Source organism: Brachyhypopomus gauderio, chromosome 17, assembly GCF_052324685.1.
Source record: "Brachyhypopomus gauderio isolate BG-103 chromosome 17, BGAUD_0.2, whole genome shotgun sequence".
NCBI classification, from domain to species: Eukaryota; Metazoa; Chordata; class Actinopteri; order Gymnotiformes; family Hypopomidae; genus Brachyhypopomus; species Brachyhypopomus gauderio.
This window is the reverse complement of record NC_135227.1, coordinates 17542678-17570574: the sequence shown is the minus strand read 5'-3', so window position 1 is coordinate 17570574 and position 27897 is coordinate 17542678. Positions and strand designations below refer to the sequence as shown.

General features: G+C 47.8%; 1 protein-coding gene across 7 annotated transcripts; it reads left to right on the top strand.

Moving 5' to 3' along the window:
* Positions 1-34: 34 nt before the first annotated feature.
* Positions 35-27897, top strand: ktn1 (kinectin 1). Of its 7 annotated transcripts, none has more exons than XM_076979257.1 (36): positions 35-194; positions 3957-4573; positions 5578-5778; positions 6090-6242; positions 6628-6758; positions 6860-6970; positions 7171-7311; positions 8445-8551; positions 8701-8845; positions 9049-9145; positions 9224-9399; positions 9491-9559; positions 9686-9723; positions 9831-9921; positions 10018-10086; positions 10223-10260; positions 10544-10634; positions 11030-11098; positions 11775-11812; positions 11923-12013; positions 14618-14727; positions 14824-14917; positions 15318-15355; positions 15475-15565; positions 20744-20830; positions 22368-22457; positions 22550-22636; positions 22787-22876; positions 23072-23164; positions 23395-23463; positions 23596-23679; positions 25187-25270; positions 26123-26206; positions 26304-26396; positions 26542-26652; positions 26942-27897. In XM_076979257.1, exons 2-36 carry the CDS (start codon positions 3958-3960, stop codon positions 26957-26959), a joined length of 3795 nt encoding a protein of 1264 aa, XP_076835372.1. In that variant the 5' UTR covers positions 35-194; position 3957; the 3' UTR covers positions 26960-27897. The 7 variants fall into 7 exon arrangements, with proteins under 7 accessions (XP_076835372.1, XP_076835371.1, XP_076835370.1 ...); XM_076979256.1 differs by having other exon boundaries at positions 9224-9411; positions 11778-11812; XM_076979255.1 differs by having other exon boundaries at positions 9224-9411.

Sequence of the window (27897 nt, the reverse complement as noted above, 5' to 3'; positions counted from 1 at the left end):
GCTCGGCAGGCAGGCAGGCCCAGCGTGCTGTGTGGCAGCCTCGGCCCTGTTGACCCCGCCCCCCGCGGATCCGAAACGAGGCAGTCTAACCGCCGGGGCTCGAGCCGCCCGTCCGTCTCGCGCCGCGACAGGAACGCTAAGCTACTTTCATCCCACCAGTGATTTTTTGGCTGTCAAAGAACCACTCGTAGCAGGTATGTCGCGTTAAAAACACTTTTCCCACCCCAGTTTGACAGGTTGGGCGGTAGACTGGGGGGAGGATTTAACGCGAGCGGGCACTTTGGCTGGCCCGCCGGCCACGATAGAGGCCTAATCGGTGGGTTAGCTCGCAGGCTAGTTAGCTAGCTAGCTCGCGTGCGTATCCGCGCGACGGGGCGGCGGTGGCGGGTCTCGAGGCGCAGGGTGGCCGGGCTTTATTAGGGGGGCTGGGGGAGAACAAACACCTCGATCACCGCGTGTTTTTATGCGTTAGTCGGCCTATTAGTGGGGTTAAGCGCGCTGTCACGTAACGCCGAGCGACAGCTGGTGTCCGGCGGCTCCACACCGCTGCTCGGCTGGCGTGTCCCACGCAGCTAGCTGGTTAGGTTGATCTCCACCGAGTCTAGGTTGACCAGCACTAAACGGACTTGTAGTTTTTAATTTCAACTGCGTGTGGTGTTTTATTTTATTTTTTACCTACGTTCACAAGCCCATGAATCACAGCGTTGGACCGTCAGTACCGAGCTGCGGCTCCCCGGCCCGTCCGGTGGCACCGACACTTGTGTCAGGTCTGTTGACCTTCCTGTCAGTCACCGCCTGGTTGCGGAATAACGAGAAGCGTTCCTACACCCCGGGTGTCGAGACTGAGTTGCCCCCTTAAATGACTTTTAGTCGTGATTCTCGCTAGTTACTTCATCATGCCATCATCAGACCACCAGTACATGTGAAAGAGCGTCTCCCGTTTTATTTTAGCACGGAATTACACGGAGCTGTATAAAGATCTCCGTAAATGTGTCTGTCAGTTTCCAAAACGGCCGACGAGTGTGTTCAGGAGACTGTAGTGTTTCTAAATACAACCGATTAACCAGTTTACTGTGATGAATGCCTTGAATAAAGTGCTTTAATTCAATTCGACGCAGTACACAGGCACAGAAAGTAGGTGTAACCAGCAGGGTCACTTGGGGAAAACTTGTGAGTTTAGTAATGTGAATCTTCAGTATGGATTCACATTTGGTCTGGCTGTTATTTCTAGGGTGCGTTTAGCCCACTTGAAATTACTAAAGGGCTGAATGCGGAGTTATTCACCTAGATAGCCGTATATGCTTCCTGCCACGACTAAGCACTTGTAGAGTAAAGCACTGATAAACGCGCATACCTTTGTGGTTGATGCGCTGGGCTGCGTGTTTGTTCCTGCTTCCTTACTGCACTGTTTTCTTATTCAGCTCTTCAAAACAGTACTGGCTGTAAACTTACACAGTTCAAATAGGTTGAAAACAGTGAATTGCTTTAGCTGGAAGTCTACACCTCAAGCAGATGGCTTTTGGCAGTGTTGAAACTCATGTCCCACAGAGACTGAGTCAACATTCCTGACATTTCAAATTGTAAATCTTGAGGGTATAAACACTTGATTGTATTGTTGCAAACTCTAGTTGGTCATGCTGTGATGGGACTCGAGGATTCAACCGGCCTTCTCCAAGAGGTCAAATGTCTCGTATCTCACCAGTGGTTGTCAGTTTTGTGCCCCGTGTAGTGACACACAATCTGTGCTGCGTCAGCTTTGATTTGAGGCGTTTTAAAGTATCTGAGATCTGGACCATGTGTACATGCAGCTCTCTGTGCATGACCTCAGAGTAATTAATTTTGAGTTCACTGGCTTCTTGTGCCTAAAGGCAGAGTAGCTGAGCAATATGATAGTTCCTTACTGTCAGGAGACTGAGATTTTGCTATTGCTTTAATATTAGAAGTACATACATGTTTAAAAGCAGGCAATGAGCACTTAGTATGAACCCTCATGTGATCCCCTCCAGCAGAGTCATGTCTGCTTGGTGCCAAGAGGCTGTATTTAATTACAAATTGATAGGATACCTCAAAGAAGCTCTTATTTTTGGCCCTGTGCCATACAAGCCCCGCATTCCACAAGGCTTATCCAGACGTACATACAAGCAGGTCATCCCAAGGTGCCTCTCCATTTTGCCAAAGCAGGCACGGTCGGTCGATGTGTTGGGATGTCCAGCATCTGGTGGCCCAGCATGCTTTTAGGGAACTTCACATGGATGTGGGGACTGTGTGTGTGTGTTTGGGAGGCAAAGTTCACACAGGCGTGCCGCTTGTATCCACCGCTGTATATCCACTTTCATCTTTATGTTGTAGAAAGTTAAAACAAGGGTGCGGAGTTCAGCGAGCACACGTCGCATGACTAAGACGCCACACCCGTCTTTATCCGGCACTTTGAACTTTGAACCCAATTAATTGGTAAATTGGTGCAAGTATTTTTTAGACTGCCATGTAGACACAGAACAGCATTTCGTGGAATTAACCTTGTTGATCGGGGAGCTAAATTACTTTTAGCCAACAGATCAATTTCTTTCATTAAAAATCTTTCTTGTACCAAAGGTTTTAGTTTTATCCAGATTTGAGGCACAAATACCGCAAAATACGCCAAGCAGGCTAGACAGGGTGAACTCTCACCTGGCACAGTACAGAGGACTGTGCTTGGTGTCTCGGTTCCTCCCGAAGTTGGGACGGATCATCCAGTCACCTCATTCCGAACCTTTTCCTACTGCAATAGTTACTCAGAGTTGTTCTTCACATTTTTTATGAATGCTGGAGAGAGGGCTGTCGGTGATTGTTTGAAAGCTTTGATGGCTCTACAACGTCCTTGTCTTTTCAGTCTATAGATTTGGAGCCATCTGAAGTGAGGCAGTGGTAGGTCGCTGTTGATTTAAAATAAGCTGGATAATTAGCTTGGCGTTCTCCAGAGTACAACTCAAAGGCTGGTTTCCATGTGTAAAACTGGGCCATGGACGTGTCTGGCGGTAATGTGAGCAGCAGTGCGATGGAGGAGGACTGTGACGTTGTGTAACGTCCCTGGAGCTGAACTCACAATCCCACCGACAAATTGCACTAAATGTAAACCTTACCGCTCCATAGCTTAAACATTTAAGTCACTCTGAAAGTTCCTTTAGGGAGGCTCTTAAGCTGTCAGATGCACCAGCTAAGAGGTTTCAGTGATGGAGGAAGTGCTTCTCCTATTCAAACGTCTCACCACGAGTCATTGTGGTGGCACTACGGCGGTTTCGCTTGAGCCCGTGGTGCTTCTCACTTGATTTACGAGTATTAACAGATGGGCGTTGACGCTGTTGTTCGCTGTGGGCTTTCGAGCCGCGGCCAGCGTGGAACGCTGTACCGTGGAGCGTGCGAACCCAGATCACTGTGCTCAGCACACAGGCTAATTGGATCATATTGCTGTGTGAGAGAGGTGAGGGCCCGCTCTGGGAAGGCAGCGTAATGACGGGTGGAGTGAAAACGCAGGGAAATGATGCGAGCAAACGGGGAGGAGCTTGATGACGCGCTACGAGCAGAAATAACGACAACGCGCGGATGTTCTGCAGTGCCTGAGAGAGACATTGGAATGAACCCAGTCCTGTTTGGCTATTGGTCAGACTTGTCTTGGTGCGTACATGCCTAAACTCCGTTGAGACACAAGTTGTTCGGTAACAGATATTTGGGATGGTTACCTCATGGATGCGTGACGAGATAGTGCTTGGTGTCATACGGCGGTAGAGCTTTGAGTGCTTTGGTTTGGGAGAAGGTTGGAGGCACCCACAAGTTTCATCACTTCAGAGTTTTGTAGGACCTTTTAGTATTTCTTTGCGGGTGGAAATGAATGCTGATAGGACTGAAGCGACTGGTGCTTGCTGCACCTGCTTTACTGGTGTTTAACTGGTGTGCTCCTCTGTCTTCCATCATCTGTCCAGAATGGCGATCGAGCTGGCCGATTCCCACTACCTTCTCATCTTGGCGCCGACGCTCGTCATCGCCCTCATGTTCCTCTTCTTCTGGCTCTTCATGAAGGAGACGTCCTACGACGAAGTTCTGGCCCGCCAGAAACGAGACCAGAGGCCGCCGCTCGCCAAGGCCGACGCTCGCAAGAAGAGCGAGAAAAAGAAGAACAAGAAGAAGGAGAGCGGTGGCGGGGGCGGCGAGTCGGAGGAGGACCTTCGGGATTTCGACGTGCCCGATGCCACTAGCTCCACCGCCAACGACGAGGAGCCCGAGGTGGCGCCCGTGCCCCCGTCTGTCGCCGCCCCCGTCCAGCCAGAGCCTCCGGTCTTGGTGAGGGAGAGGAAGAAGAAGGAGAAGAAGGCCAAAGCCGCCGGTGGGCCAGCCACTTCTGCTCCTCTCGTTGCCTCCGGGGAGCCCGAGGTCAACGGCTCGAAGCCTGCTGTTCGCAAGGAGCAGCCCCTCCCCCTGAGCAAGCAGCCCAGCCCACCCCCGACACAGACCACGCCTCCGGCCCCCACACAAACCACGCCCCCGGCCCCTACGGAGACCACCAGCAAGAAGAAAGCCAAAAAGCAGAAAATCGAGAATGGTGAGTTAATTTTCGGACACGTGCATGATCTGTTCGCCAAGTGCGCAACAGCCATAAACACCCGGGGAGTACCGCACCCGCTGAGGCCAGAATACGTAGACGTGATCGAGAAGTAATACATTTGTCCTGGGTATTTGCTTGTTTGTGCGTGTGCCTGAGTTAGGGTGTGTGTGGGTGAGAGAGAGAGAGAGAGAGAGAGAGAGCAGGCCAGGGTTTCGCTTCAACGGTTCTGCTGAAGAAAGTGCTCTTCACCTGTTCCTCTTCATACAAGACCCCAGTCAGTCAAGGTCTCTCGTAGTTGTACCTGTGTTCATGTGTCGCTACTACTAAGCACATCGCACCCGAGAACGTGTTTTGTGACTCTGCATTTTTCAGAAGCGGTTATGTTTACATAAGGAATTTGCCTCAAGACGCAGGGAGAATGAATCCAACTGCAGTTGCTATGTTGAATGAGTAGTTGAGCTGGTAAAGTGACTCGTAGCTGTGTTGGCTGTAGCTTTCACATTGCTTCTTGTGTCTGACCCATATTGCTGATTTATCCCAGTGAACGAGAGACCTTGTACAATTAAGAAAAAACTCAGACAAACTGCTTACTGTGTGTGTGTGTGTGTGTGTGTGTGTGTGTGTGTGTGTGCGCGAGCGCGATCGTGCTCACACCAGTGTGTCGGCCATAGCACTGATGCAATACAGGAAGTGAAATCTCTGGGGCTCTTCACATATCACTGCACACAGTCCCTCTCATTAGTGTCCATTGCAAAACATTCTGCCTTATTAAACTCTGATTTTAGGACTACTACACAACCCCCTGCCAAAAGCCTCTTGTATCTTCCACTAAAGTGTTGTTGTTTTTGCTTCATTCTTATTTTTTTACCCGCTGTGTAACCATTTGTGTTCCCTGTCAGAGGAAACAAAATTTCCTGAAAGCTTTGTTTAGTCATTTCTCAAGTGTGAGATTAGTGCCTGTTAACTTCTCTTCTGGCTGGGTGGGGTGTTGTGTGCCACAGAAGAGCACGTGGCCGAGGTGAGAAAGGACCAGTCTCCTGCCGTGGGGAAAAAGAAGGAGGAGCCTGTGCCGCTGGCCGAGCCCAAACTGCAGGATGGAGCCGCCCCCACCGCTGCTCCGCCCCCCCAGGCCACGCCCACCACATCCACTGGCGGCAGCAGGAGGAAGAGCAAGAAGCAGAGGACGGAGGCCGCAGTAGCCGGTGTGCTTTAAACACGACATGTTCAGACAGCAGCTAGGGGGCTGGGCCAGTCTAAATGTGCTGGTCTTATGAAAACAGCATGTCCACTCTTTAAGAGCACATTAGGATATATTAGGAAGAGACGTTGAGTATGGGCTGAGAACAGACAGGCACCTCGTCTTCACACATTCTGTTCTTGGGTGTATTCTGCTTACAGAACTTGTTTTGTTGGTCTGATTTATACAAACTCGAGGTTTTTCTTTAAAGTGCAGTACTCCATTAATGTGTGTGTGTGTGTGTGTGTGTGTGTGTGTGTGTGTGTGTGTGTGTAGTTGATGAGACTCTGGTCCAGTCTTCTCCTCCTGTGAGCCGTTCTGAACCTGCTGCTTCAGCAAACCACCAGACCAGCCAGAACGACGAGGCTCCTCCTCCTGCTCCCGCCCCTACCAAACACGGCAAGAAACAGAAGAATGAAACTGACAAAGGTGCCCGTTTACCCCCAGCGCCGGACTCTTCCGGACTGTTCCGCCTGCTGCCTGTTGTGTCTGAATAAGATCCAGACACAGCTAGGACAACGCACATGTCTTCTCCTGTGTCCACACTCTCCCGTGTCCACATGTGTCTTTATACTCATCCTGTATGGTTTATAATTGTGTCTTTAACCTGCATGTTCTCCCCCTGTCTGTCCCCTTCATGTCCTCTGCGTCCTCTGACAGGCTATATTTGGCCTATAGATCTGTTTAAATGCTCCAGTACATTCAGGGTCAAGTGAGACTGAATAAGGTCTGGATTTATTGTAGATTCTTGCACATTTGCAACAGAGTAGAAGGAACTAAGTGTGTGTGTGCGTGTGTGTGTTCACCCATGCAGAGAACTCAGGGCTGAAGCTGAAGGAGGTCTTGGCCAGTCTCGGCGGGCTGACGCTGTCTGATGCTGAGATCATCTCTGTCGTCTCTCTGCTCCGCGACAAGAGCCCCGGTGCCCTGGACAGCTGGTATAAGGTGAGGGAGGGAACCTGGTCCAGTACCAGCACCCATTACCGCCATCCAGAGGTTCAGCTCAAACCCTCATTTCCTCGGTGCTGTTCCTCTTCCTTGCGCAGGCGGCTAAAGTGGAGCCCTTGGCTCAGCAGCTGGCGGAGAGAGAACGTCTTCTCACCACCGTGCAGGAGGAGGCGTCCATCGCCAAGGACAAAGTCAAGCAGCTCAGCCAGGTTCTTCAAAAATGCACTTAATAGTTTACAATAAGCTCAGGCTTGAAGTTAATAGAAGACTTGAGTTGCTTAGACTGGATTCACACACAGTTCTATTAGGTCTACTACGTTTCATCTTTTATATTTCATCGTGGTGCTCTGTAAAGCTGTACTCAGATGTCATGATAAATGCCATTGTGGCTGCGTGTGCCCTGATCCAGGAGCTGCAGACCGAGAAGCAGAAAAGCGGCCGTGCGGAGGCGATGGTGCGTGAGCAGCGTGCCGCTGTGGAGAAAGACATGAACGTCATGCAGGCCAAGGCCCAGGGAACCTACCAGGAACTTCAGAACATGCAGATGAAGGTGAGGGCCACGGAGGTCTTCTGCTCCATGGAGCAGGTGCCCACGCCTCCTTACTGCTGTTGGGTCTCGAGGCTGCAGAGGCAATCGTGGAGGGGCCGTGTTAGTACAGGCTGCCCGTTTGCACACCTCCGCGTTCAGAGATGGTTCATTCCATGCAGTCCACTTTTATAATGAGTGCTGGAAGCCACCCACCCAGTTCTTGTGTGGCACCAGTCTGCGACAGACCTGTCACATCAGTCTGCAAAGACTGCATGACTAAGTCGGAAAAATCCTGACACATTTCATCTCAATGTATTTGATTCTTAAATGGATTTTGGCCTTTAGAGGATGACTCAGCAGTGCGGGGAGTTTCCTGTGAAATTATCCATACACTAAACTTTAGCATTCGTGAAGAATGGAACACTCAGCATTCTGGGAAATTCATTTTGTTTTAAATAGGGGAATTGTTTCTCTGACAGCAGCAACATTTTACAGATGGGAAGCTTTTAGTGTGAAATTTCACTTCAATCAAATTCCTTTTTGTACTAAATGAAATACTTTGCGTAGCAGGATCTGATGCATTTAGAGAACAGCAACATTAGTGAAGGCGTCTGTGTCCTAGAGCTTGATTCTGCTTCCTTTGTCTTGATAACGTGTCCTGTTGGGTTGGGCTTCCAGCAGTCTTCAGATCCAGCCAGTTTTAGCTTTCTTCTCCACTACCTGGCTGCGTAGTTCAGCTCCAGTTTGTGGGTGCCCATTTCCGTATTCCCTGTGATCTTTGTGTAGACTGATGTGCGGTGCACTTGGTCCTGTGGACCCTACAGCTGTCAATCTTGAATTTCGGAAACGTTACGGTGCCGTTCAGCTTGGACACGCGATTCTAAAAGGCGACCTCGCATTTTGTCCAACGGGTGGAACCGGGAAGCTCGCGTGTGACGTGACATCTTTGACACCCGAGCTGAGTTTTGCATTGCCTAGTGACGAGGTCGTGTTGCGTTGTGTTTGCTGTGTGGCTGGCGTTGACGTGAACGCTGGTTGTTTCTCTGCGGCTGCCACCTTGACCCCTATGCCCTCAGTGACCCCTAACGCCACCTTGACCCCCCCTATGCCCTCAGTGACCCCTAATGCCACCTTGACCCCCCCTATGCCCTCAGTTTCAGAAGCTGAGGGAGCAGATGGAGGGTCAGATCACTCGACTCCAGCAGGAGAACGGCATCCTCCGAGACGCCGTGAGCTCCGCCACCAACCAGATGGAGACCAAGTGAGTCCACAGAGGCCCACCGCTCCACACCGGCTGCGTTTGACCGTAACGGTTCCCGCGGGGGGGCGTGGCCAACGCGTCATACGTGCCGCTGCGCTCTCGTATTGCGTGTTTAGCTAGACTCTAGTTTGCGTGTCTGCGATGTTCAGGCAGTCGGCGGAGCTGAACAAACTCCGCACGGATTACGCGGGTCTGATGAAGGAGCTGACCGACACCAACAACAAGGTTCAGCAGGAGGAGCTGCAGAGGAAGAGCTTGGAGGTCGGCTACAAGCAGAACGTGTCTCAGCTTGAGGTGCTTCTCAACACACACACACACACACACACACACACACACACACACACACACACACACTTGCACGTTTCTCCAGCTCGGGCTGCAGATCAATGATTCTGTGCCGAGTTGTACTTCTGCCTTTTAAAGGTGTGTGTGTGTGTGTGTGTGTGTGTGTGTGTGTGTGTGTGTGTGTGTGTGTGTGTGTGTGTGTGGGCTGTAAGGCCCAACTGCAGGATGCTAAGCGCCGTTGGGAAGACCTGCAGGGCTACATGCACGGTCTTACGGCGGAGCGAGAGAAACTCCTGGCTGCTAAACAAGGCAGGTGCTCGCACTACGCCACGCTCGCCCTCCCGCGACCCCCCCACGCACGCCTCTCACCCTCGTCTCCTCCCACAGAGCAGCAGAACAAACTCCTGGCCGTGGAGACCGAGGTGAGCGGCAAGAACATGGAGATCCAGAACCTGCGCAGCACCCTGACGGATGCCATGCTCTCCAAGGAGCAGATGGAGCAGAAGATGAGACAGCTGCTGGAGGCTTCGCAGCACAGCCGCCAGCCCGACGACGCCCTGCAGGTGAAGGTCCAGGTAGGACGGGGTTGTGGTCCTGCTCCGGCGTGTCGTTGGCAGGGCTTTGTGCTGCGTGGTAACACCGTCTCTTTGGCAGGAACTGATGAGCGAGAACAAGACACTCCAGGTTCAGATCGAGGGTCTTCAGGCCCAAGTCACTTCTCAGGTAGCAGTGGCCATGTTGGCGTGAACTGTAGCCATCTTAGGTAGTTTGTTTGTGATGGGAAGCTCAGTGTGTTTATTATTATTAATTGATATATAATATATAGATTTTTTTTTTACTGTTTTGTAGGCCAATACCGTGTCCCATTTGGAGGAGCTTCAAAAACTGTGAGTGATTGTGTCAGAAGAACCCAACCGTGTCAGAAGAACCCAACCGTGCCATGCTGTGGGCTTTCTTTATCTTCTCTGATCTTTGTTGTGTCTGCGTGTCTCAGGCTGGCTGAGAAGGAGCTCCAGAGGAAGAGTCTGGAAGATTCTCTGAATGCCGAGCGGAGCACTGGAGCCAGCAGGGAGACCAACATGCAGGTAGGACACGCACCCCCCCCCCCCCCCCCCCCCCCGAGCCACGCCCCTCCCCCCAGCTGCACGCGGGAACCTGACTCTCCCGTCCTCTTTCCACAGGCCATTCACAACGATAACGTCGCCCTGAAGGCGGAGCTCCAGAATCTGCAGGCACAGATCGCTGAGCAGGTCACACACACACCGGCACGACATTGTACACGTGTTCACGTCCACGTACACACTCGTACGTGTAGATACACATGTTCACGTCCACGTACACACTCGTACATGCGTCTCTCATAATCTCTCTGAACTTTCTCTCCAGGCCTCTGCACAGTTGGCATTGGATCAACTCAAACACAGGTGTGTGTACATTTCTATTCCCTGATACACAAACACACCTCACAGTCTCTCAAAAAAGTATCTTCAGAATGACCTCTTATGCACTTGGCCAAATCTGGCCCCTCTAAAGCGGTTCATTATGTGCACAGTGATGTGCCAAGGTAAGCATGCCCCTTCTTGCTATAGTTAGCATGTGTCCAACATTCCTGCACACCCAGTTATGAGGACTTTATCGGGCTATGATTTGCTATTAATTTTTTTTTAGAGAAAACCAAATAATTTGTCTTTCCACACACGTTGGCAGCCTTGTAGAGAAGGAGGAAAAGATCAAGACGGTGGAGGCGCTTCTGGAGGCGGGGCTTATTGAGGTGGCCAATAAAGAAGAGAAGCTTAAGGTAAGCGTAAGGTCTTCTGCCCAACAGCCACTTCTGCTTACAGATTTATTGTAACTGACTTCATTTTCATGCCTAATTTTACAGTTATTTGAGATTCCAGCCATGCATTGTTAGCTATTACATTCCCAATACATTCTCATAAGAAGCCTATTAAAAAAGGGCTGTAGTCTGAGGCCTAATTTAAATTTGAAACACCCCCCTCCTTTGATCATCACAGAAGTTCAGTCAGGATTAAACTCGGGAGTTTCAGTTTTTCTACTGGAGTTGCCTTCAAGTTGGTGCCTTTAACCCTGACCGGTTTGAGGAAACAGTCGTGAACAAATAAGCCGTTTCACGAGGGCAGGTTTGCACGGTGGTGTGGTGTGAGGCTCAGCCACTCTGTGCTCTTTCCGCAGACGGTCGGGGAGGAGAAGGAGTCTCTGAAGAGACACGTTGAGGCCCTGCAGCAGGACATCTCGGAGCAGGTAGAGGAGAGGTCTTCCACTACACCAGGTCTTCATGGGCGTTTTCACACTAGTCTGCCGTACTTAAGACCGCACCTAGGACTCAATCTGGGCTTGTTGGAGGGAGGGGCTCATTATCGCAAGTTTGCTTTCACACCCAAGAAGCTCCATCCAGATTGTGGATAGATTGCTCAATTTCCCACGTCACAAAGTGTTTGCCACTAGGTTTGTCTGTTTCCTGCTTTTTAGTATTTTCCTAATCACTCAAGTGGCGAACAGCTGTTCTTATTTTTATTAAGATATGTAGCATTCAATCATACAGGACCACATGCACACAACACGGGTCGTACCGGTCAGCAGAGGCCTTCTCTGATAGCAATCAACATGGGCCTATATTACGCGTGCTCTACATCAAATGTACTGCAGTCTTGTTCCTGCCATCACGACACTTTAAATGCTACGTGACATAAGTCAAAGTAGTCACGTCGCAAAACGAACCAAGGTGCAGAGAGCTTCCGACAGCAGGAGCGGACCGAACCAGAAGCGAGCTCCAGACCAGTGAGCAGTGCTCACGGCTACTCCCACGAAACGTACTGAACCAAACTTGCAGAACTGGCGGAGCACGTTCACCTGGGTCCAGAAAAGGTCTAGTGTGCAAGCGCTCCATTTCACCCTCCTCTTCTCTGATTGGTTCCAGAAGCTGTCCAGCACGACACTGGAGGAGCTGCAGCGACTGTGAGTGTGACGTCATGATTACTCACCACCAGTTCTTCAGATTCCACCACCCAGCTTGGCTTACATAGCAGCTGAAATGTTTGTACCTTTTTTTTATTATTTCCCCTCAGGGTGCAGGAGAAGGAAGAAAAGATCAAGTCGGTTGAAAAGAGTTTAACATCATCACTGGAGAAGGAATCTAGCAGAGCGAACGCTATGCAGGTTTGGGTGCTGATCACGTGATGCTGGTGTGTGTGTGTGTGTGTGTGTTCACACCGGCCTTTGTGTCAATTCCTGTCACTCCTTCCATTTGTCAGTCTTATTAGGACGGCCTAGTGCCATCTCTGCTACATCAACAAATAACCTAGAGCAGGGGTTCTTAACCTTTTTCACTGTGTGACCCCCTTTTAGGCTCCAGTAAATTTCGTGAACCAAGAGGCTCGTATTTGTTAACGTATCGTTTCGGACAACACTGCAAAGCCATATTTACGTTTGATGCCTGATGTGTATATATACGGTCTCTGGTCAGGTAAAAATGTTCTTTCACCGGTTTTGCAGGGGTTTTTATTCTCCACTGCCACCTATCGCCACCTATCGTTTCGGAGAACACTGCAGCGACGCTCGCGACGTTCGCGAAAGTATAAAGGCTGGAACATACTTGCTGTTTGCCCATGCGTTCGCGTACACAACCGGCTGCGTTGTAAACGTTACTGAGAACATACTAGCCTATGTGCAACGCGTGAAACTGGAGGCGTCCACTAGAGGGCAGAACGTAGAAAGGGCTTCGGTATTTTAACGATGCAAACATGGCAACACTCGAGGAGATTAGCCTTTGGGTAATTTTACGGTCACGGCAGAAAAAACGACGACAGCGATCCCTTCGTAGGTGGTATGTAAGGCCGTTAAATCAAAGACGTTGTGAGAATGGCGAATTTGTGTCGTTGGATGTCGTTGTGTCCATTTTGATGCTGGTTAGCGGCTACACTGCCCCTAGCGGTTTTGTGTGTATTGCACCTCGCGTACGCGTCGCGTTAACTTTTGGAGGACGTGCAAGACCTACGCGCCAAACCGACGCAGGATACGCGAAGCAGCCATGATGCGTACGCGTAGTTAACAGCAAGTATGTTTTAGCCTTAAAGCCTGGTTTATATTTGACGCGCCGCGAGCGGCGCGAGGGTCCGCGCGGCGAAAATGACGTAATCGCTGTGGCTCCGCCCGTGCGCGAGGGCCTCGCGCGTGCACCTCTTGAATTTTGTAACTTCGCGCGCGCGCCGCGCTTCAGCGCGATGGACAAAGTCATGTTTGCCGGGTTCATACACCTTTATAAGGTGGAATTAAAGCGCTTGTACGTCACTTTAAAGGTCCATTTCAATATTTCCCAGCACGTTAAACTTAATTAAGTTAAATATTTATACATATACTCGAAATGAACCGAAATAATTTGCTTTTTTATCACATTATTTAATGGTTGTTTATTTTCAAAACGCCCAATCCTAACGTCTTCACGTTGTCTCATGTTTCGTCCTGGAATTACAAGAGGCTCGTATTTGTTAACGTATCGTTTCGGACAACACTGCAAAGCCATATTTACGTTTGATGCCTGATGTATATACGGTCTCTGGTCAGGTAAAAATGTTCTTTCACCGGTTTTGCAGGGTTTTTTTATTCTCCACTGCCACCTATCGCCACCTATCGTTTCGGAGAACACTGCAGCGACGCTCGCGACGTTCGCGAAAGTATAAACGCCTACACCGCTCGCGCAGGGTCGCGCGAGGTGGGCGGAGTCGCGCGCTACGGTCGCTCGCGAAAGTATAAACCAGGCTTGAGACACACGAATTTGACTATTTTCACACGCTCTCACGCCACACATACGATTTCTCACGCCGAAAAAAAAACTTGTTTATTTACCTCTGATCCATATCTATGATTCAATGAGTTACTAGTTCGCTCTGGCACCAATCACCGGTGATCGATCGATCGCGATATAACAGGTTATTTGTGTCTATTGTATACCCGCCCGGTAACAATTTACACTCGCCACCCCCTCCAGGTTCAAATCTCACTCCAAGCGATCTTGAAAAGTTGGCAACCCTGAACACACTGCGGTCGTGCATCCTCTCCTTCGCTTGTCTGCGTAAATCCATATTCTAAGTACTTTTCATATTTTCTCACTTTCTTCGTTTTTTTCTGTTCTGAAGTTCCTGGAAGTGGGCGTTTTGCATCCCCACTTTCAGTTCGACGTTCTACAAAACGCTCCATGTTAATCCAGCCTGGACAAGCGGAGCCACAATGAGGCAGTTTGATTCAATAAACTTTACTGAATCAACCTGCCTCATTCTGAGTCTTGATTCAGGTTCGCGCATGCACGTTGTGGCTCCGCTTGTCCAGGCTGAGTAAAGAACAACAAAGTTTAGCTCCGAACCTGATTCGTCGCACATTTAACTCAGAAAACACCTTATTTTGTGTCACATTCGCGACCCCCAGGTTAAGAACCCCTGACCTAGAGACATGATAATGGCCTCTGCTCAGCACCAAATATTTATCATGCCCCTGTCTGCCCTGGTGAATACGGTGTTTTGTATTTTTTTTTTACTGTTAAGGATTGCTACACACTGCATCTGCATGCTTCTCTGAAACTGCTGTTTGTTATTAGTCCATTAGTAATTACTAACTAATTAGTATTAGTAAAGGGTAATACTTTTGAACTCTTATTTAGATTTTTAATATCTAAATGTTAACTCAATAAATAAAATGTAATGAAAATGGGGAAATTGGACCCAAGCCCTGTGTGAATCCATGTGTGTGCGTGTGTGTCCTTGACCACAGGATCTGGAGAAGAAGATGGAGACTCTGCTGGCAGAGCTCGCCGAGGTGAAGAGCAGAGAATCCAAGAGGAACCTGGACGTCAGTGCTCAGCTTCAGGAGCTCCAGGCTCTGTATGTACCCACGTCCACACTGCACCCGTATCTGAAAGCATGGAGGGGGGGGGGGGTGCTTGGACGCCTGCTGACTGCCCCTGTGCTGTTGTATAGGTTGGCATCTAAAGACCAGGATCTCCAGAGACTACATAAAGAGATGGAGGTGAAGGCGAGGGAGATGGTGGAGAGGATGGAGCAACAGAAGCAGGTGAAGATACTGAAGGCTTCAGAGCAGTTGGTGAAACCGTCTGAAGGCCTGACTGTAGGGAACACGTACAGACCAAGTTCAGCAGATCCTGAATGACGGTTTAAGTGCTTTGAAATTTTCTCTCTGACATTTCAAACCAGCACGATCAAGTAGTGCTTTATTTAGGACGTTGACGGGACGCACGTGTCACGACAGGATAATTTGTCAGGTTATTGAGTGGTGGAGTCATGCGGTGGAAGGTGGATGGGGTGGGTACACAGGGTGGAGTTGTTCTTCAGAGTGTATATACTTGAACACATTGTTCCTGTGTTCTTGGCCAGGTTTTGTTCTTTCTTTCTTTTTTTGACACCTTGTAATTATTCCTCTAATTATCTATTTATTTCTCTTCCTATCGCTGCAGTTGGCATCACCACCTCCTAGTCAGGACCTGTTGGCAGCGTAAGTGTCCCACATTACCACATTTACTCGTCCCCTAAAGCTTTGGTCTGTGTCCACCGCCCCGAAGAAGCACGGGCTGGTTGCTCTTATACACCTGTCGTTGCACCTGGTGTCCACAGGATCTCCGAGAAGGACAAGCAGCTGAGTAACGTCCACGTGGAGCTGGTTGAGCTGAGGGACTGTGTGGAGCTTCACAAGAGGAAGAACAACGTGAGTCCTGCTTTCGGCTCTTACTCATCAACTACTAACTACCCCCACCCCACCCCTGTTTGGGGCAGTTTAAGTGTAGACTAAACTACCGCTTAAAAGCGCTGGGATGTTTTTATGATGGCTGGGTTTTTTTTTTATGTGTAAAGAAATGCATGTATTGATTTTTGAGTGATGTGATTGCTCTCTGTGTAGCTTTAAATGTGACATCCTTCGTGTTTGGTTACATTGCGGTAAATGATGGCTGTGCATGCATGTGTTTTTCTAATGGTGACAAACTACCACTGCCTTTGTGATACTGAACCTTGGTCTTCCTGTAAACCAAAGCCATTATCAGCTACACCTTCTGGCCATATTTCTGCAGCATCTGTTATCTTGCCCTAAATGCTGCTTTGGCTCTAAGGATGATGTATCACTAAATATGGGAATACGCTGCACAATTTTACTAGGGGTGGGCCAGATGTTAATATATTTTGTGATGCACAATTCTGAGCATATCAAGGGTATTGGGTGTACTGCATAACAATGATCGGGTACATATTTTGTTACCAAAAAAATGGAAGAAAGCAAATTAGGCAATTACACACACAAAAACCCTGCAAGTAGCACAATACCAAGTAGCAGATTGGATTTTTATGCCTTGTTTGTTTGTCTGTTAATATTGTCCTCTTCTGTTGCTTGTTCGTTTAAAAATACAACAACTGCATTCAAGTTTTCATAGGTTTTTTTTTATAGAGAACTACAGTTTAGCTGCTGCATTCCGTCTATTCCAACTTGCTGGCAAACCTCAGAAAAACAAAATATTATGATGTGTATCGTGTTTTGCAAAAATGTCTAAATATCGCCCACTCTGAGGTTTAGCCTTGCCTATGAGTTTTCATAATTCAAGAGAAAGCTTTGGATTTGTCACCAAAACATTATAATGCCACAATCGCGGTGCTTCCAAACTAAATCTTAATGCTGTACCTTTTTAAAAGCTGTTTGAAAGAATTATGCTGTCATATAGGGTCTATGTAAGCATTTATTTTTTCACTCTTTATTCCCTAATTCCCTGTCAAAACATTTTTGAACATGAGCAAAATTGTGCTCATGTTCTATGTGTTTTGTGGGTGGAGGTGGTGATGTAGGTATTCTTGAATCATAAACCAAAGGTTTATCTTTTGGAGGACTCCTTTGAAGCCACTGTTTTAGTTTTCATGTGCCTAGGTCTTAGTTGATTCAGAGCTCTAGATCTTATTTGTTCTGGTTGAGACATTTTAGCTTTGCACAATGTAATTGTTGATGTAATTTACATGGTGCCTTCATACATCACTCTCTAGTACTGTTTTTGTTTGTTCCTTGTGTTCACTCACTCAAACTTGATTACTAACACCAGAGGAGAGCTGCTTAAAACCAGGAAAGCCATTCCAGGTTTCTCACCAGTTTTCACAAAAGGTTCTTTGGCGGTCTTTGCTGTAGGCACAACTGGGGAAAGAACAAACTGTGGAGATTTTGAACTGTGCGCTCCATGATTCACCACACAGATCTCTTCTCGTCACCCAAAACAAAACGCACAAGAGGATGATCAAGACCTCGCAACGTTCTGCTGCCCTTTCTTTCACTGAAGCCTTGAAACCGGGCTCAGTGAATCTATCCCTGACAGTGGATTACACCTGCTGGGCTTCCATCTACACGGAGTGAAGAGCCTCATGTAATGGAGCTCTGAGGAAAACAACGTGATCGAATTTGCTTATACGTCAATGAAGAAGTGGACCAGTGAAGCTAAGCCGTAACCTCTACATACCGACCGACATTATCTCAGCTTTTGTGAAGATGTGTGTGCAAACCAAGACTTGCTGCACATACAGCAATAACAAGCCATGGATCACAGTCAGACTAAAACTTCTTCATCAGGCCAAAGAGTCTCAAGAAGTGGGTGTAGAACCTACAAGCAGGTCAGAAACTCCCTGACAAAGATCATAATGAATGATAAAAGCAAGTTTTCAGCCTGCATTAGTATGGGGAGTCCTGCATGACATCACAAACCCCAGAAGACCATCCTCACTGCTGAGGAAACTGGTGTCTTTAAATGGCTTCTACTGCAGGTTTGAGAGGCGCCAACTTCATGAGCTTCATTCACTCCAGTGCAATGATTACAGCCCTAATCGCACCTCTACTAACTCCCCCTACCCTTCCCACTGGTTCCCAGGCAACAGTTGGGGTACATGAAGAGGATGACTCTTGGAAAGGCAGGAAACCAAAAAGCCGTTAAAACCCGTGCCGTCCAATTGGCTGAAGTCTTCAAGCTGATTTTTTTAAACATATTCCTGAAGTTGTGTGAAGTCTTCTCCTGCTTCCAATGCTCCATTATCATTCCACTCTCCATTAGAGAACTGAATGACGGCTCTGTTGTTCTGAGGTCTGTGGTCATGAATTCCTTTAAAGAACTAGTATTTGCCCACCTGAAGATCGGCACAGGATTCCTGCTGGACCCATTGCAGTTTGCCTGCATGGCAAACGGGTGAGGGGTAACGCTGTCAACATGGGACTACGGTATATCTTGCAACATCTTGACTCCCCAAGGACACAGGACCGTATTTGTTTGCTTCATCTTGGCATACAACACCACTATGCCCGAATGCCTCTCCTCCAAAAAACTCTAAAAGACTATATTGCATTGCCTACCATCTATTAGTAGATCTCCAGGTTCTTGTGGGAGGCCAAGATCTATCGTAACAAAGGCCCAGTAGACTGTGTACTTCCTGCAACCCATAATGCTCTGCTTTGGATCAGCCACTAAACAGGATAGAAACAAAATGCATCAAATGGTAATGTCAACAAGGGGGGAAAAAGTTCATTGGGTTCCTTCCTACACTTCAGGAAACAGGCAGGGTAAGTCATTACTGAATTAATGTCTCGCATACAGGATGCAACCTTTTTCAGTTCCTCCCCTCCGTAAGGTGCTACAGAACCCTGAACACCAAAACTACCAGACACGGGAGCGGTTTCTTTCCTCACGCTGTCGCTCTCATAAATGGCTGACCAGTATTATGTTATACCATGTCTACTCTTGTTTCTTCACATGTACTCTGTGGCATCTGGTGTCAACCAGAGGAGAGGGAGGGAAGGGATGTTTGAGTCTTGATTTCTCTCAAGGCTTTTTTTCTCATCCTTGTGCACTGTTGCTTTTCACTTTCGCACTCGGGGGCTTGGACTCGTACATCTGTGAAGCTGCTGGCTTGTTAGCATAAATCCCACATGTGCTGTTTTATTTAAGCACTATTTAAATAAAATTGACTTTGGTCAATACATTCTGTTGTACAGATATTTATACAATTTAATTCACATGTATGTACTACCACACGTAATGATTTATAATGAATTATTGTTGGCACTATCACATAGCGATACACTCTTTATGTATATACACTGCTATCAAAATGAATGGAGCATTTTAGTCACAATAGTCATTGGAAACCAAAATCATAAATCTCCTGAGGGCTGAATTCAGAATCACACTGAAAACCACAAGTAAAAAAATTGAAATCACAGGCTGATCCAATTTGCATACTCGCAGTATAACTCCAAACACTGTGTGTATGGCTGCGCATGCCTGTATACCGTCCCAGGAATGTTTGGACATGCTCCATAAGAAATTGTGGATGGTGTCCTCCTGGATCTTGTCCAGACCTGGAGCTGAGCAACAGTGAGCTCCTGGACAGACTGTGGCGATACTTCGGACGCACTCATTTGACATCCCAGAGGTTCTCAATTGCATTCAGGTGCGGGGAACGATAGGACCGGTTAATGGCTTTGTCATCGAGGAACTTTCTACACACTTTGGCCACATGAAGCTAGACATTGTCCTGCACCAAGAGGAACCCAGGGCCCACTGCACCACTGTAAGGTCTGATCGTGGTTCTACGGATTACATCCTTGTACCTAGAAGTATTCGAGGTACCACTGGAGGTTTGTGCGATCCTGCAAGTACATGCCTTCGCAGACCTTCACTGACTCCCCGTCAACCCAGTCATCCTTGACGATGCTGCAGGCAGCACAACGTTCACCACGGCATCTCCTTCACACCTTAACACGTGCTCAGTGTGAAACTACTGTCGTTTGAGAAGAGGAAGGCCAATGGTGGCCAGCATGGTGCTGGACTGTGAGCCCACTAGATGATGACAGGACCTCATACTCCCTTCATGAAGTCCGCTTCTGATGGTGTGTAATGGCCAGTCTTCTGCTATCTCCTCAGTACTCTTGAGAGATACAGTGAACTTTCTTGACTTGGTATATATGGACGTGCCATCTTGGAGGAGATGTAATACCTGCCGAACCTGATGGGGCTGATTGGGTTGTCTTGCTGTTTAACCTGTCGAGTGAACCCTTTATCTCTTTCGTTTGCACCAAAGCAGGTGAAACTGGTACACAACCATTTATGCTTCCTACCTGCCCAGGTAGAGATCCCTGAGGTTCAGGTTATACTGTGATGATTGTGTTCCCTTAATGTTTTTGAGCAATGTTTCTCACCAACAGCCTAAACCAAATTCCTTGTGTTAACATGATTTGCCATTAAATAAATCTGATTAGATCTTGAAAGAATACATTTTTTTCCCCACTTTTTTCCTCTGCAAAGAATGTAGGTTTCATGAGGTATAATGTGTGTTTGAGGTTGTTGGGGTGTATGGGGGAGGGGGGTTGGGATATATGGTGGGGAGGTCTGTGTGTGTGTGTGTGTGTGTGTGTGTGTGTGTGTGTGTGTGTGTGTGTGCATATAGGTGTCAGAAAAAGGCTGCAGAGTGCCTTTTCATCGCATTGAGGTTTTGATCGATTGTGATATGGCAGACCTTTCTATAGATTTGGGATTTTTTGTGGAACTCCTTCCCATCTTTTCACTGAAGCAGCAAAACCTCCACATTCCCGACTTTGTGGATGTATTATTAAAATGCTATCACAGGATAGATTATTTTGTGGATGTATAATTAAGCTAGAACCACAGGTTAGATTATTTATCCCTCTGAATCTCAATGACCCAGCCTTGTGCACATTTCCCTCATAAAAAAAAAATGGTGCAAAAGTGATTGTTGGTTGAATGCTTCTCCTAGCCTGAGCTGTCTCTCTCAAATGCCACACCCCATAAGGGGCTCTCTCATCTTGCGGCACGGGCCGAACTGAACGTGGTGTCTCTCTGAAACTGACCAGGAGCTCCGGGAGAAAAACTGGAGTGCCATGGAGGCGCTGTCAGCCATGGAGACCATGCTTCAGGGAAAACTCAGCAAGACGGCGAAGGTTCGCATCGCTCTCCCAGCCCGCTTCACCCGTGCGCCGCTGCTCCACTGCTGCCCCTAATCGAGCAGTGAGCCCCCCCCCCCCCCCCCCCCCCCCCCCCTCATTAGCTTCATGTAAAGCTGCATACTCATTTGTAGCGGTTTAGTTTTGCAGTAACCGCTTTTTGTTTTGGCTGCAATGCATGGCACTAACATGAAATTTGGATTTGATTTTGAGTAGTCGAATCATTTTTGTTTTGGTTTTTGGATTGTTTTCATTTGTTTGTTTTTTGTTTCCCCTCAAATGTAGCCAGACGTGTTTTTGAAAAGGTAAAGACGTGAAATGAGTGTGCAGCTGAACAGTGTTCATTTAGGCTAGGAATCACCTCAGTCCTTTCACTGATTCCCACCCCTTCCATCATATGACATACCCAACCCAGCATGCATCTCTCTTCCTGATATTGCAATACTGAATCTGTCTTCTGATTGGCTACTGGTAGAATCATATGAAATGCTTCAACCATTGTTCATTTAGCACAGATCACTACAGGGGGGTGGGGTGACCAGCAGTCCTCGTCATGTTTCTTTGTTGTTGTGTTTATCTCGGGTTTCCTGATTACGACTAAACTGAATATAATTACTGACAAAGAGATTTTAGCACAGTAGTACTGGATATGAGCAGAGGGTGTTTATTTATTTCTTCTGCTCCTTCCCCTTCATTCAAACTTTCATCTGCTCCGCCCACTTCATTCATACTTTCATCTGCTCCGCCCACTTCATTCATACTTTCATCTGCTCCGCCCACTTCATTCATACTTTCATCTGCTCTGCCCACTTCATTCATACTTTCATCTGCTCCGCCCACTTCATTCATACTTTCATCTGCTCCGCTCATACTATAGGTGCTGTTGCTGATGCTCCCCTCTCTCTAGGTTCTAGCACGCGCCTCGCTGCAGCGTGCCCCGTCTTGGATACGAGCAAAGCCCCTAAATGTTGCGAGGCATTTGACCAAGCAGTGGTTCCCTAAACAAGCCCAGGGAGCATCTGCTTTCGGCCATCTCCACTCCGGCCACTGCTGTGTAGTACGGAGCGGATCTGATGTAGGGACTCTGCCCCTGGCCAGCTGTCTCCCTCACCCTCTTTAGGGTGGTGGTGGTGATGTTAGGGTGGTGGATCTTCTCCCACCTGTCTCCTGAAGGGTGTTGCCTGGTTTCCTAGCAGCGTCCCCAAACAACGACCGAGGACTTCTTGAGGAATTTAAAGTGATTGGGTGGACAGTGTGGCGTATCTGTGTGTGTGTGCGTTTGTTGGATCAATCCATGGTCTCAATTGCTAGGCTGTATATGATGACATTCATTATGGGATGCGGTGGGGTTTGGGTATCGTGGTTGGATGACTCCAGTGTATAGATCTTCTCAGGGAACCCCACTAAGAAAGTGACACTGATGACCTTGTAAGGTGTTGGGCTGCTGTTCACAGAGACGTGCACTAGATCACACTAGTTGGGACAGGGGTGGTTACTTGAGTGATCTGTTGGGTGGTGTCTTGTCTCCCTGTAGGAGGGCAAATCTGCGCTGGAGTCGGCTGAAGCGGAGTGTCGAGACCTTCTGCACAGACTCCTCCCACACGTGCCCCTGCCCACAGACCAGGTGTGCAGTTCACGTGGACACCTACGCACACGCGCATCTGAAAAGCACAACACCAGAACGTGCGCTAATGTCTTCATCTTGATCCCCCCCAGAACCACAAGCAATGGCTGGAGAACTTTGAGTCCTCTGCACGAGACGTCAGAGAATCTGCACCAATCACAGGGGACAGAGATGCCCAGGTGACCTTCAGCCATTGTTCAGTCATAAGTGTAATTCTTTATTTGAAGCGGTACATGGAGCCTTTTGGTTCCTTGGTTTGGGGGTAGTGGAATGATTTGCGTCGATATGTTCACATACTGTTGTTAATTTGTTGCAAATGATCTCTGCAGAGTTTAACAGACAAGCTCAAAGAGGCTGAGGAGACCCAGAAGATTCTCCAGAAGGACTGCGAGACGTACAAGAAAGTTTTAGCCGAGACGGTGAGATGGTTTTATTAAATCTATGCCCTTTTGTTCACTTATCCCTTAGTCCAAATCTCTGAGCAGCCCAGGAGCGTTGGGCTTCGTGTAGGCTCATATCCTGAAGCCACAGGCCCGCCGGCGGCGTGTTCTTCTGCCCTGTGCGTGTTTTGGGCCTGCGTGCGGTCCAGTCTCATGGAGCGTGTGATTCTGCAGGAGGGTATCCTACAGAGGCTGCAGAGCAGCGTGGAGCAGGAGGAGCTGTGCTGGAGGGAGAAGCTGGAGCAGGCGCACGGCGAGCTGAGAGAGGTGAGCACCACACCTGGCTCCACTGGGCCGCAGGGCATAGCGCTTCCCTTCGTTTAACACACTAGGCCCGTGGGATTGTGTAATTAGCTCAGGCTGAACGGGGGGGTGTGTGAGGCTTCCACCTCCGCATTGCTACGGCCCTGTAGGACTAGAAATCCTTGATGTTGTAACGAGTGAGCGTATGATCTGTAGTCTGGACTTCATTAACTTGAATAGAGTGCTTTGTCTAGATGACCTTGAAGGTAACGACCCTGGAGCAGGAAGTGGACAGACTGGGCTCGGAGGGAGAACTGGAAAGTGTAAGTTTACTCTGGGTGTCTGACCAGCAACGCTCCAGTAGGGGGAGCGATGGGGCTGGTGCCATGTTGAACTGCTGGTTTTTCATTGTTGTTTCGAACATGACTCAACTTTGGGAACCTCTGTGATTGCAGCTGAGAAGAGAGAAACTCCACCTAGAGGCGGAGCTGGAGAGAGCGGAGCGCGAGAGCGCCACCTATGTGTCGGAGGTCAGAGAGGTATGCAAAGGAAAATACCAACTTTTGATATGCACGATGGAGTTATTAATTTCTACATCTGAAGTGGTTTGTGTCTCAATCGCTTGTTTCTCGTTATCTAAAATTGGATTTAGCTGCAAACTTGGCTTTTGTCTTTTTGATTTAATAGCTATTTTAGATTTATGATGTGCTGTACAGCTCTAGGCCTTCCCAGTAACCTACCTTCACATGACTTAATGTGGAGTACCCAGGTAGATGTGACCACATGGACTTGTTTCAGATGCATCTGATTCCAGCTAATACTGTCCTTGAGAAAACAAAGCAAATGTTTGGTTATTTAAGAATAATTAATTAAATCAATTTTGTTAGTTTACTGTTTGTTTTCTCTGCAAGAACTTGCAACCAACATTAGAAATATTTTTGGTTCTTGCTATTCAAGACAAAAACGAAAGAACTGTGGTCAAATGTTCTGATCTTTTTCTAAGTATGGTCAGCAACAGGTAGCTAACATTAGCATAGATACTATTACTATTCTATTACTATTCATAGATAGTCTTTCTAATCTGTAAGAGTATATAGGTACTTGGATTGAAAGACGCATGTGAAATAAATGTTGACTAGATCTACTTGCAAAGAATGACCAAACTAATGAAACAGTTGTATCTTCTGACCAGTAGTAACACATTAAAGCTCTTTTTGTTGGCCTTTATTCTCAAACTATAGTTTGTGGTCCCTCTAGTGGTACATGGATAAATCTCCAAAATGTTTTTGTTTTCACATACTTGAAAAACTCATTTTGCATATAGCATTTTGATTTAGAGAGGTATGTAGTAGGCTACTTCAAACAAAGCAAGGTGTACTGTACTGTTTGTCCGTACTGTGAGCAATCTCGGATCAGGAATCCTTCTTTAGACTCTTGTTTTAGCATTGTTGGATTGGTGCTTCACTGCAGTGTGAAGACACTTCCACGATAAATCTTGAGGAAAACATTGATCGAACACTTGCCTTCTTCTACTGTCCCTCTGCCTTTACATTGTTCATCTTAATGGCTAATGTTCCGCCATGGTGCGTGTTCACACAGCATCTTTTTAAAGCTAGCACACCGCATTGCGCAAGCCTGCTTCTTTAGGGATGGCAGGCACCTGCTGAATATACAAACAGCCAGACTATGGCAAAACTACAGACAGCGAGCGAGTCAAGAATCCAATAAGGTCTTTTTAAAAGTGAAGTGAACTGAATGCAGATTCATTTGTGCAATATGAACGCGTACCGCAATTTCTATTGCATTACACCCCAAATCTGCGTGTGATGGACTATATTCTTATCGGTAATCGTCACTAATGTGATGTGCGAATGCCCTGTAAGAAAGAGGAGCACACCTACAGCCCTCCAGCTGTATGAAGCCTAATTTCACATCCAAACCTTGACTTTACTCCCCAAGTATGTGTGGCATTCTTGTCAGCTTCTTAAACCCCTGCAAGGTCCATGCACACACACGAGTCCTTAAACTTCTCACGCTTCATTTCAGCTGAAAGATCTCTTGACAGAGTTGCAATGCAAACTCGATGGTTCAAACACAGAAGCGGTCAGGCAGAATGAGGAGCTGAATTTGGTAAGCGTCCGTGAAGAACCGAAGTCGCTCTGGTTCTTTCTGCTGGGCCCTGGCTGAGCTGGGCCCTGCACAAGGGGCCCCTGCTTCACACAGCTCCTGTTCCATGGCAAAGGGGTTCTGTCCATTTAAGCTTTTCTTCACATGGTGACGCATTGCGCATTTTTTTGTTTTCCCATAAACAAGTTTGTTGTGATGGCTCGTTTGTGAAGAAATGTGATGGAGGATGGAACACCCCTTGCTGTCAGCATAAACAAAATGACTAACGCTTCAAAATCATCTTCTCTCTTTGGTGATGGAACCTAACAAGCTTGAATCTTGCTTCAAAGCAGTGTGTTGGGCTTTGGCACACACGGACCCTTGTACACACCCAGTCCTGCCTAACTGCTCCGTTTGGGACGCTCACTAAGTTAACGTCTTGTCTTTAATATAACCTTACCGCCTGTTTGCTAACTGCTGTGTACTAACTGTGCGCCGTCTCTGTGCTGGTGTTTTATTGGTTGCACTCATCTATCAGAACATTTATTTTGTTGCTCGTATTCCGTTATTGAAAAATGTTGCTTAACTGTTCAACTTCATCCTGAATCCTGGTATGGGAATTTTTAAGCTTACCACATCATATTTTAAGAGTGCTAAACATACCGTTCACCAGACATTTCCTGGTTATTCATTCTTGATCGTTAAAGTTTATCATCATCGATCCCAATCACTGAGTTGAGTTATTGTATGTGTAAAGGCAAAGATGAAGTGAACAGGAGCACTAATGCGTAACATCTGCTGAACTTCAAAGCGGGCCGTTGGCCTGTAGCAGCTGACCCTCAGCGCGCTGACTGGGTTTGGGCTTTTCTGTTCCAGCTGAAGACCCAGCTGAACGAGACCTTGGAGAAACTGGAGACGGAGGAGCGTGAGCGTCAGAAAGTAGCCGGAGATCTATACAAGGTACCAGCACGGGCAGCCCGGATAGGGAGGGGAACAGGCTTTTAGTTGTCGGGCATTATTGTGCTGTGCTTTTGGATCATTTGTGACTCTATTCCAGGCTCAGCAGTCTCTGGAGCGGATCCAGGAGGAGATCTTGAAGGAGATGGGCCAGGCTGAACTGATCCAGAACATTAGCTTTACCACACCGACGGTACATTTCACAGCGCCCCAACAGGACACACTCCATGCATAATGTCCTCTTGAGTCTTAGTCTGAGTTGACGCAGTCAAAGGTGTGTGCCTTCATAGTCAGAACAGTGCGCCTTCTTAGATGTTGATTCGTTGTGGTTTTTCTAGGAGGACACGGACCGCAAGGAGAAGTTATCTGCAGGGTTGAACCAGACAGTACGAGAACTACAGGAACTACTACATGCTGTTAACAGACAGCTCACCAAGGGCCTGCAGAAGGTGAGATTCCCACTCTCGCGTTCCACTTAGGACCACCAAGCGGTGCACAGGCGTGCAGGGCTGGGTAAAGTTCACAGGTCAAAAGGTGATCATCAGTAATCAGTTCACCCTCCATCGTAAAACTTTCAAAAAGCTGCTGATGGTATTTCTGCAAAAGACGCAGAGCACTGTGGGAGTTTGTATGTAGAGAAATGTCCTGTTCACTGGAACGGTTCCTGAGATTGTCTGCATTTGTTTACCATTGTTCCCGTGTGATATCTGATTTGTCTCTGTCCGTGCGTTGCTTTAGGGGGACGTGGATAAGTAAGCCGAAAGGAGAAAGCGGTGTCAGTACTCTTCGGAATGGCCAATCACAGTCCACGCACCGCAGATACCCCCGTAAAAGTCCCGCCCCCCTCTGACTTCCCTTCACAGCAAATCTGATGCGTGCTCTCCTGCTCCAAAAGCACCAGCCTTGCACAGTGACCCCGCCATTGTAGGCAGTGGACCGCCTCCCCCTCCCTTCAAGACCAAGTACTCCGAGGAAGAGAAGGGGATTGGCTAAAAACCTGACCGCATACACTCCAAGAACCAATCAGTCCGGATCGTTTCTCATGACTGTGTCACCTCCTCTGCGATGGCGTTCCTCATTTTCAGTAGCCATAAGAGCGATGTCATCTGAATAGACAACGGTTAAACTTGTCTGTTTTTGATTTCTACCCCCTTTTCGGTCCAAACACTTTGAATACTACTTTTTGTTAGCTCATTGACAGGAGGGGTTTTTATTCTTTCATAAAAATAAGATTTGAGGATGTTTGTGTTTTAAAGACTGAGGTAACTGTTAGAATCTACTGACACTATGTTCTCAGCTGGCCTCCTGCAGTCTCCGACGCCTGCGTACTTACGTACAACACACAAGCGAACACGCACGTATATAAAACACACCTTTCTCCTCACACGCAAGCTCACACTGAGTTTTCTGAATGGTATCGTTTGTTTTCCAGGGTACCCATTTTAAAATGCGCTTGGTTAATGGCAAAAGCAGGCAGGTCTGTTATGTGCTACACTTTAACGCCAGTGCAGTGCTGCCTCTGAAAGTCTGGCACACTGAGCAGCAAATTCGTCTACTGTAACTACGTCTCAGAGAGGGAAGAAAGGAGATGCATCTCATTAATCAATATGCTCTGTACTGTTGCTAATTTCATTAACAGATTATTTCATTTTTTGTAAAACAGGTGACCGTTATTAAAAGGGATGCTTGATAAA